The sequence below is a fragment of the Pagrus major genome, chromosome 1, assembly GCF_040436345.1.
Source record: "Pagrus major chromosome 1, Pma_NU_1.0".
NCBI lineage: Eukaryota > Metazoa > Chordata > Actinopteri > Spariformes > Sparidae > Pagrus > Pagrus major.
The window spans coordinates 18,519,181-18,529,952 of record NC_133215.1 but is presented as its reverse complement, the minus strand read 5'-3'; the positions used below and the strand labels follow the sequence as shown (position 1 = coordinate 18,529,952).

The following is a 10,772-nucleotide window of genomic DNA, read 5'->3' as shown; positions in this document are numbered from 1 at the left end:
CTTTCATTCACCTCATTTGAGTTATGTTTTCTGTATTGTTAGATTTGTCTTTTTTTAAAGTATGATAGATATACACGCTAGTAGCATTGAGTAATGGCAACATGCTGCTGCTGCTGTGCTCCTGAACACAAATCCTCTCACTGGTTGTACGTGGTGGTGGTGGTTATGATGAGATTACAACTGACCTGCTCTAAACTACAGCCCAGTGTGAGACGACTGAGCCCCAAGACTTACATAATGCTCAAGGTGGCCTGTCACTATGAAAACCATTTTCTTGTGGGTTGTCATTTTGTATTCTGCTGTGTTTTGTACACCTTGTTAAACAAATCAGTGCAAGACCATGTCTGCATTCAACGACACTGGCAGACAGTGAAGACGGAAACACAGTAGTAGCCCACAAGCTGCAACGCAAATGTCTGTGAACAGTGATTTTGAAACCAAAATGAGGTGAAAAGTGAGAAGAGAGCAGACAAGTGGAACATATATATTAACAAGTTTCTTCTTTTCTTGGGAGTTTGAGGTTTACACAGTGAAACTGTTGTTGAGTACTTGTCAGATTTTGAAAAAGTGCAAAGGAACTTGACACTTTCTGTCACTTTGCATCAACTCTGCCTGCTACAGTACACGTCTGAAACACTTGCAATAATTCCCATCAGGGCCAAGGTCACTTGAAAACAAAGCACTTCACTGTAAACAATCAAATCTTGACCAAGTCGCGCGATTCAGTCCAACACAGATATCACCTTACTGCTGTACATCCTGGTTTTTCAGGGTCGCTCCCCAGAGTAGCATGTGGCACTGTGAGGTATATGGTATGATGACATTTAGAACCTGTGATATGATAAATTCACATGATATTATTGTTTTAATGCTAAAGACATTTCAGCAATGTACATAATGAGCTATTGCACTGATGATGACCTCTGACCTCCAAATACACTGGACACAAACATACTCAGCAAGACTTTGATTATCTGAATCATGGGCCTCATTTGTGAACAATGTGCTTAAATTCCATCTGTTTTTCTTGATTGTAAGATACTTCTTCAATATGTGCTTATGCGTTATAAAATGAACACCGCTCATTTTAAATTAGCATAACACTTAACGCAAATTAAACTTTAGTCTATGTTAGATTTAATCACCAATCAGCTTCAAATTGAACATATGTGAGGGAGCTCAGCTTGAACATATGGCCACTCTCATTTTCAGTAATTTACCTCATCTGTATGTAGACTTTAGACAAGAAAATGGCCTTAATACAGCAATCAAAGCTTACTACACATGACAAAACAGCTGGTTTGTGCACAACTCACCCCTTACCCTATCTCTACAGCCAGCAATACTTGCCCGCATTTAGTCTTTAACTGTAATAGTGTGATTCGGCAGCCTCTCTATACATGAGATCCCATGATTCATCTGCAGTGTACTAGACAAAATGCATCTTTTAGCTCTCTGGAACCAAAATTGGTACCGCCTTAAAAAAGAAAGAACATAGAATATTTACAGCAAACAGTACAAAGAGTGTATACCTGTAGAAGAAGAACTCATGTTTCAAAGCAGGAATACTGCTGCACTGTGTTTTTCTTAGTGCTGTTATTGCAAAGTGAATAGGGCAAAGATTATGGGTCGTTTATGCGTGCAATCTCCAAGAGCACTGCTCTGTAGGAGAGGTTCAGCTGCTGTTGTCACTCGATAGAGAGAAAAAAAAAATGGTTGAGGATGTTGCTGTGAAGAGCTGTACAATAACACCGCTCATAATGTTCCACAATTGTGAAAAAAATGCTTAGTTTTAGATGCACTGTCAGTGGGAATCTGCAATCTTAGCGTCTCAATCATTCCTTCTCTGTTGCTTCCCATCGTGCATCTTCGGCCTTTTGTGTTTTAAGTGCAACATTGTGTGGTCAACAGCACTGAGTCAATGCAGATGGAGAGGTGTCCCCGCACCTCTTTTCCTGCCACTACAGTGGGACAGTTACACAAACATTTTCAAAAAGTGGGAGTAGTGGGACCAAAAACATGTCCTGATGGGTGCTGGAGACGTCAGTTCATATAAGTGTTAAAACAGAAATGATTATACACCTTCCTTGGGGATCAAATGAATTAACAGTCATTTTATCACGAATCCGATCTTTTATCAACACAAACAGATATTGCATCTCAGCATGCTTTTTGAAACAGCTTGGCTTTGACTTCTCATGTAGGCCGTCCACTCCACATGCCTTCTCTAAGACATCCAAATATATTTGGGTCACTGTCTGTGACAGCTGATAAAAGCACTGTGTCTGCCGCTATCCATACATCTGTCACTGTGTGTGATCAGGGTTGACACGATCCTGGAAGATGTACAGGTTGTTGGTGGCTGCTATGGCGATGATATTCTCAGATGGATGCCAAGCCATGTGCAGGATTTTCTTGGTAAAGTCCAGGCTATCAACGCCCACGTCTCCACGGCGACGCTTACCACCAGTGTATACTCGCCGGGTCCGCAGCACAGCCCGAGGCTTGCTGCTTTCCCTCCATGCTTCCAGGGTAACGCCTCGCCCCGTCTCCCTGTCAAACATCCGAAAGAAGCTGTTGTATGCCCCTGTCATGATGACGCTGAGGGAAGAGAAGAGATGGACATAATGAGATATTGGAGGAAAAGCGAGGTTCAGGGAAGCGAGGAAAACAAAACAGAAGGCACAGGGATTGATTGGATGTCTGCAAAGCTTGTCTGCAGGATTGATTTAAATGTCGGGTAATGGCAGAGGCAGAGCATTTAGGGAATCACTGTTAGCAGAAACACACTGACACACTCCTCCTCCTTTGCTTTTTACAAGGACTTAAATATGCTGTTTGTCCATCCTTTTCTCTTTTTTATCTCGACCACTTACCTGTCTGAGCTGTTCCAAACACACTCGAACTTGTCGAAGATGCAGTCGTTTTCATAGAGGGAGCACAGCTTACTTCTTAGGTACTCGTGGACCTGGGAATCATGCAGACAGTCAGGCTTAGTTTATGGGGTAGGTTCAGAATTATACATGGTGCTCTAGTGGATCGACCACATGCAGAGCACAGCATCTACAACAAACTGCATGTGTTCAGATTCTGGCTGCATGTCATATTCCTCCCACTCTCCTCTCGTAGATAATATACAGCCTTTGTAGCTGTAATACCAAACATGAGAAACGCAGCATATCTGACTGCTCAGGTCAATAATCTAAGGCTGCAACTAACAATTGTTTGCATTATTGATTCATTTCCCGATTATTTCCATGTCTGAACAATTTTTCAAAGCTCAAAGTGTCCAAAAAATATTATTTTTGTTTCAAAACCCAAAGATATTGAATTTACAGTGATATAAATATATAAATTACAGTGATATTTTATTTTGATAACCACTAATCAGCTATTGAGTATTGTTGAAGATGAAGTTTCTGTCAGTTAAGCAAATGACTCCTCAAAATAAAACAGACACAACAAACACCATTGGTCGGCATACATTCAATCAGCACAGGTAATACAGATATAACTGGCACATGGGAGGGACACAGATGTGCTACTTTACCTGGTATGTCTCCACGGGGCCCTTGTCCATGTTCAGGTCCCACACCTTGGCGGTGAGGTAGTCTCTGGTCAGCAGGTAGCGTCCACTGTGGCTGAACTTGACGTCCGACACAGAGGAAATGATCTCTGAGAAGAAGGACCGGCTCCCAGGATCCTCAGGCTCCTCGAACACTGATAATGACAGATTGGTAAGGTGTATTTTTTTCCCGTATATTCACAAACATGATGATGTGACAAAATTGTATCACTCCAATGAGAGCTGTAATCTCAACAACATGCTCACGTTTGGTGTGTTTGTCACAGAGTGCGGAGGCTCTCATGTCACAGAGGCGCAGGGTGCCCTTGCTGCTGCTGTACACAAACAAGTGGCAGTGGTGAGGGTGGAACTCTGCTGCTGTTATCACCTCCGTCAGATCCTCCATGTTGGCTGGTTTGATGTCAACAATATCTGAGAAAAAGCTCTGTTAAGGATTCAACACCACAGAGATGGCAAAGTATGATGACTATGCAGATTTTTAATTTTTCTGTTTCTTTTTTTCGTACTCTCTGTGCACCTCAATCCATAATCACAACCCAAAAATGGCTCTCCCAATAACCAACCCCAAATATGCATGCACACTGTGCTCCTCTCTCTGTTCTATTTGTGGTAGTCCTGTGTGGTTCAGTAGAAAGTGTACTGCTGACTGAATTATTTAAACTCTTCTTCCATAGATGCCTCTATGATTTTCTAGGTCAGCTTCCATTTGAATGGGAAATCACCAAACGCGCCCCAGTACAACACGCTAGAGCCTGCGCTGAACACACGTGCTCCGAGGCGATACATGGCGCTCTAATTGAAACATAAATCCAAACATAGTCATGCATATTCTGTTTAGATTAAATATAGATCCAGGGTGAATTCAGATGAGCAGGAATGTAAAGTATATTTCAGCTGTATGTATATTTCAAGAGGTGGAGTTGAGTGTGTGAGAGGTTTGTTTGAGGCACGGATCTACACAGATGCTTTTGCTGTTTAGAGTGGTAGTAATAGTAGATGGCACTGAATACAGCCTATGAATAACAGATTTCAAGAATTCAAAAGTAGCTATTTCCTTGCAGCAGCATGACATGTGCATGTACAATACAGCACATGTGAATCTGCTTCAGAGGGCGCTGGAAAACATGTAGATATATTTTGGCACATGAACACATATGATCATGTCACCCACATTAACATACATATGATTTTGTGCTCCCTTGTTTTAACTGTTCGCTTTCACGCAAAGATTCACTGATAAAATATGTTATTTTGCTCCAACTGAAACATGATTATCCTTTAAAGGTGCAGTATGTAAGAACTGGCCACTTGTTAAATTCGTACTCAAAACAAATAGCAGGCAGCACATCACTAGAGTAACCGCTAAATGCTGCTAACTGTAGCTGCTGTCAGCTAGTTAGCTCAGCCATGCAGCTGGCGGTCCGGACTGGGAGCTAGGAGCACAGGGGAAGCTAAAACAGACCGGGGTTAGCTGGTTAGCATGCTAACTTCAGTAGATATCACTGGAACACAGTACATACATTATTTGTTTAATGTTTCAACTAAAGTCTTACATATTGCACCTATAAGCATTGTAATAAGCATTCGGTTTAGGTTCGGAGAATGATTTAAATAGAAGTGAACTGAAGCCAAAAATACTATTGACTTATTAAACTACTTTAACTTTAATAAGCACTTCCTGCAACACATCTTCTTCTCTTTTCTTATTTTGGTCCTGAAATTAGATAACATCCAAACATAATTTTCTCTTTGCTCCTGCAGAATTAGTTGTGATGACACATGCTTTTACTTTCATAACAGTGAAAAAGATAGCTGCAAAGATCTGTTTTGCTCAGGGAATTTCATACCCTGTGTAACATGAGTCACCTCCTCCAGTAAAAGGTTATGTTACAAACAAAGAATCAGAGGCGAGCTATTGAGTCATAAGAAGCAGAGGATGATGTGAAATGAAAGGAAATGTGTGTGATATAAACAAAGCAAGTTAAGAAGGATACTGAAGCTCCGGTCCGTGATGCCCAGGTGCCACATATTGATGCGGAGGTCATCAGCAGACAGGTAGGTCTCCCCGTCGCTGTTGACCGAGATGGAGTTGACATGGTAGGTATGTCCGTTGGAGAAGACTCGCCTGGGTCGAACCTCTACCATCAGGTCTGTCGGCTTCAGCACGGGCACCTTAGATACAAAGAGGGTGAGGAGAAATCAAAGAGGGAACAAGGAAGACATAAAGGACAGAAATAGAGGACTTGAGAGTCAGGGATCATATGAGGGGGCTATCATCAACGCTGGGCTTGCCAATCGAACGTCAACTTGATACAGACCGTATGTGACTGACCAAAATGAAGGTGTGCATGTGCAGGCTTCCATGCGTGTGTGTGTGTGTGTGTGTGTGTGTGTGTGTGTATGTTGTGTTTTCTGTGTGCGCACCTGCAGAGAGGTGATGGTAGAGATGTCCTTGAGCCGTCCCTCCTCATCTTTCAGGTTGTATCCTTCTGGCCTCTTGTCTCTCTCACTCACCTTCCACAGTTTAATGGTCTTATCTGTGACAGGCAGAGAGATTTGCACATCACGTGAAGCTGATAAAGTGCAAAGAGATCTGACAGTAAGTGCCTTCAACAAGTAAACTTCAACAGTCCAGTGGAGAAGAGATCTGATCCCTGACCAGTTTTCTTCAGTGTAGTTGAAAATTGTACTTTTTTTGTAAACTAAGCCACGTTTTTAAAATATCATCCCTATTTAACAGATTTCGGGGCAATTAAGGCTTATGACAGGACTATAATTAAACCACAGAATAGATTCTGTGGTTTTCACACTGGGAGGTCAGGGCCACTACTGCACCCACATGTGGCTCCAATGACTGGCTTGATGTAATATTACCCCACCCTGGTAATAGAAGACGAAGCCAGGCTGGCATGATGCTGCGAACCGGAGCTGGGTCGTACAAATGTCATTTCTAATATCAATCAAAATCCATGCACATTCACAGTTGTCACTGGTTTCTCACCATTGGTGGAGAGGAGGAAGTGTGCTGCGTTCTGCTGTGGCAGCCATCTGATCTTGTTGATTTTCTCTTCAATCTCCAGACTCTTCAGGTAGTCAAAGTCCGGCTCGTGGCTCTGGAACGTGCTATAGACATTGTACTCCCCAGAGTCCCCCGTCTCCCCCACCTCCTCTGACTCCCCTTTAGGCTGTCCAGGGCAAAAGGTAAAGGATAAACAGCGTTTTAGGATGCAAAGAATGTGGAGTGTTTTGTGAATATCCTGGGTATAGATTAAGGTGATTGTTTCAAGTCTAACATGTTAAAACCGACCTCTGTCTCTCTCTGGAAGATGACCACTCGGCCACCTTTATCCCCAGTGGCCAGCAGGTCCCCCGTCTGGTTAAACTCCACCGTAGAGATGACATCAGCTGAGGAAGACGGGAAAATATGAGGCAATCAAGCAGGACAATGGGTAGAATAAAAGAGAGAAGAAATGAGATGATAGAATAGAGAGGAAATTAAGTAGGAACAGAAAAAATGAGGGGCAGAGAAGAATACTGAATCAATGCAAAGCTTCCTGTTCAATGGAGCCAGAATATCTCTTACTCATGATGCCTGGATAAATTCTCATCGGGACAAGAAACTATCAACCAAATATTGTTTCTGCTACCTTCTGCTCCTTGGACCACAAACCAGAAAATCGAACATTTATCTATCATAGAAGAGCACGATGTCATTATCATATCTAAAAAAAACAGGCCCAACAATGCAGTGCCTCTCAGTGAGCATTCAGTCAGTCATGGAGTGATTAATGTCAACATCCGTTCCATATACCCAGCAGTGCAGCGATAATGCACCCATGAAGCTAAAATGAATCCATTCAATCATACCAGCCTGTTATCTGACACCACAGACCCATTGACGACACGCCGTCTGCCCTACCTTCAGTGACGTAGTCTCGCAGGAAGGTGTGGTTGATTTTGGGGCTCTCAGCGTCCTCGCCCATCTGAAGCCGAGGGAGGGTGACCCGCCAGCGCGCCCGTCCTGAGGGGAAGGGTCCAATCCGTGCTCTCTCTCCCCACCCAGGCTCCGCCCATGCTGCTAGGGCCTAGCGGAGCGGCCTGGAACAAGGCATCCTGGGAAACCAGCCGGCCGGAAGGAGAAGAGGCGTGAAAGAGGAGGAGATGGAGAGGAGGGGGTAGACGGAGGAGAAAGAGGGTTTTGAGGGAGAGGAAAAGGAGAGGGAGTAGAGAGAGAGAAGATGGAGGAGGATAGAGAGGTGGTGAGGTAGAAGATGTGAGGTGGATGGAAGGGCTGGTGGGGAAGTTTGGAGAGAGAAAAGAGGAGGGGCGTCATTAGGCAGGATGACAAAACATGCAGACAGCGTTGCCAAATGGTGTGACCTTTGTTAGACATTCAACACACTCATTAGCAAAGACACACGTGTGCAGAGGCCTAGTCAACGCTGAAGCAGATCCCAGAGCTGTGGAGTGGAGGAAAAACAACAAACAGCTCCAGCAGAGCAGCAGAGAATATACATCCGTCTGTATTCACACAGTGACAAGAACATGATGAAGAGGACGTGAGTATGAAAATGTCAGCAACATTCACCCTGTGCAGTCCCGGCAGTGGCAGTAAACGCTCCCAAGGTGTGGTAGTCCTCTCTGCCTACTTTCCGGATCCCCGCTCTCCCATGCACACGCACACACACACACACACTTCTCTAATAGATAGTCCTTGACGGAGATCAGAGGAGAACGCGATGTCTTGCCTGTGCTGCAGGAGGGAGACAGGCCTCAGCACACCTACCAGTCCGCCTGCTGCTGCTGCTTCTAGTCCTGCCCGTCTGTCTGTCGGAGGGAGAGGAGGAGGGAGAGAGAAGAGAGAGCAAGGGTGGTGGTGAGAGGACGAGAGGCAAAGGAGAAGAAAAAAGAGAAGGAGAGAGAGGGATAACGAGGAGGATGGAGGTCTGCTGCCTGCTGATGCTGTGGAACTGATTCTGTGCAGCATCCACTGTGTCATGGCAGCCTCCTCCTGGAGCAGCCAATCGCGGCGCAGCTGTCACTCGTGGATCCACCCACTGCAGATGGTAAAGGAGTAAAAGAGGCCAGGAGAGGGAGCAGTTAGACACAGGAAGGATTCAGAAGAGTATTTAGGGGTTTTTTTTAAATAAAAGCCTGAATTGCACTGTAGAGTTGGTTGAAAAGAAATCAAATGCTCACACACAAAGTACTTCTTGATTTCAAGATTCAAGATTCATTTATTTGTCCCGTGGGAGATTTGTTTTGGGAGAAAGGCTGCCGGGCTGTCTTTGTGGTTCTTTCTAGACACTACAGTGTTATCTGGCCATCAGTGGAATGAGACATTTTCATCACTAACAGCCTTTTCCATTTAAAGCACTCCCTCAACAAAATAAATTGCTTTGACCAGCAGCCTGTAACCCGTCAACCTCCTCTATTACACATCCCTTATCATGTTTCCTTTATGTGACTAAAAGATTTCTCTTTAAAATTAGGTAGAATTTGACGTCTCTTTCCATTACTGCCATTCTTTAAAGCCTGCATGTGATGTTGCACCCTCCATGTCTACAGTAGTAACACTGGCATGTACTTTTTCTATGATAACACTCTACTGTGAATGGGTGCACGTTTTGCTGCCATTTTTGGTAACACTTTCTATGAAGCCCATGTCTCTAATGCATTTCAACAAATTATGAACATACATGTGTCATAATGCGCCTTTAGCACCATTTTGTCAGTTATAATATTCTTTATAACAATAACCCAAACTCATTTTCACACCAATGTCTATAATGCATTATAAACATCAGTATAATTTATATTACTGTTTCTTTTTCACGTTACTTACAACATACAATGTACTCACTTGTAGTGACTTATAACCAGCTTGTAAAGTATTATATCGACCTTTAACACTGGGATTTCATGATTTTACTTAAAGCACCCAATAGCCACTTAAGTTATAATCACATTATAATGCATTACAATAGTGATCATAATGTGTTATAAAATGATTATAATGTATTACAACTATGAGATTTTAATATGACCATGGCAAGAATAGTAGGTGACCAGCAATTGTAAGGTATTGATCATATGCTTCATAATGTTTTATGATTATTTTTATAAAGCATTCTGAATATTTATGATTGCTTATAACTATAGGCTCACTGTAACGCGTCATAATTCTGTTTTTAATTTTAGACATTGGCGTCATAATGAGTTATGATTATTTTTATGTATATCCACGACTGTTTGTAGTCGACTGTAGCACTATAGGTACACTGTAACACATTAAAAGTCTGTTCATAATGTGTTATTATGCATTACAGACATGGGCTTCATACAAAGTGTTACCCAAATGTTAATTAAATAAGTATAAAATGTAGGCAAGGCCTTAAGTTTATGTTTATGCCATTTTTAAAGGTGCAATTGGCCACCTGTCAAATAAATTCTCCAAGCAAATAGGGGGCAGCATTTCACCACAGTGAAACTGCGGCTAACTGTAGCCGCCTTTAGCTCGTAAGCAGCTAGTGGTCATAGTAGCAGACTCTAATTAGCAGACTTAGAGCACCGAGCAGGGGGGAAGAGTGCTGGTGTCTTTGACTTAACGTCAAAACTGTTATTTCTTCACATTCTGTTGATAATTTCAGTTCATTTTTGAATGTTTTAAACTGTAAATCTTACATATTGCACCTTTAAGGGTCACAGGTTACAATACATATTTGCATACTCTGCCGCAGTCCAATTAGAGCAAAGCTATCATATAATGCTTCCCAGTGTTTACAACCTAAAAATAACTTGTTTCTTGTTTTTAAGACACATATTGTCACGCTGTAGTGAACCAGCAACACTGATACAATAAAAAGTAACATCTGAAGCAACGTGTTGACCACTTTACAATGCAAAACTGTGATGTTTAGATTTGATAGGCAGTTGTCTCGTTTATTTCACTACAAACCTGTACATTTTTCCCAGATTTTTATGCAGACGATTCCCAGGGTGTGTGCAATAAAATCTACAAAGTGACTTTTTTTTAGTTTGTTCTCAGTCACAGGTATTCTGAACAAAGAAGGAGGACTGTACACCAAGTGGGTCCTCCATTTCTTGACATAATGACATGGTCATGTGGAGTGTGGGGTTGTGTGAGGGAATCCCTGATGACGCAACTGCTTCTAATCTTTAGAGG

General features: G+C 42.7%; 1 protein-coding gene across 1 annotated transcript; it reads right to left on the bottom strand.

Annotated features, from left to right (window-relative positions):
- Nucleotides 1–2,306: 2,306 nt before the first annotated feature.
- On the bottom strand, nt 2,307–7,569 carry ppp2r2ca (protein phosphatase 2, regulatory subunit B, gamma a). The gene is made up of 9 exons (XM_073465389.1): nt 7,506–7,569; nt 6,894–6,991; nt 6,588–6,771; nt 6,011–6,123; nt 5,581–5,758; nt 3,833–3,997; nt 3,551–3,720; nt 2,877–2,968; nt 2,307–2,601 (listed from the first exon to the last, which is right to left on the bottom strand). Exons 1-9 carry the CDS (start codon nt 7,567–7,569, stop codon nt 2,307–2,309), a joined length of 1,359 nt encoding a protein of 452 aa, XP_073321490.1.
- Between the last annotated feature and the right edge of the window lie 3,203 nt (nt 7,570–10,772).

Bases quoted from the DNA above. Each gene is read 5' to 3' on its own strand.
- ppp2r2ca (XM_073465389.1), bottom strand. From the start codon at position 7,569: ATGGGCGAGGACGCTGAGAGCCCCAAAATCAACCACACCTTCCTGCGA. The intron at 3,998-5,580 runs GTATCCTTCTTA...GCTTTTTCTCAG, and splicing joins CATCACGGACCGGAGCTTCA to ATATTGTTGACATCAAACCA. The intron at 2,602-2,876 runs GTAAGTGGTCGA...CTCTTCCCTCAG, and splicing joins GTTTGGAACAGCTCAGACAG to CGTCATCATGACAGGGGCAT.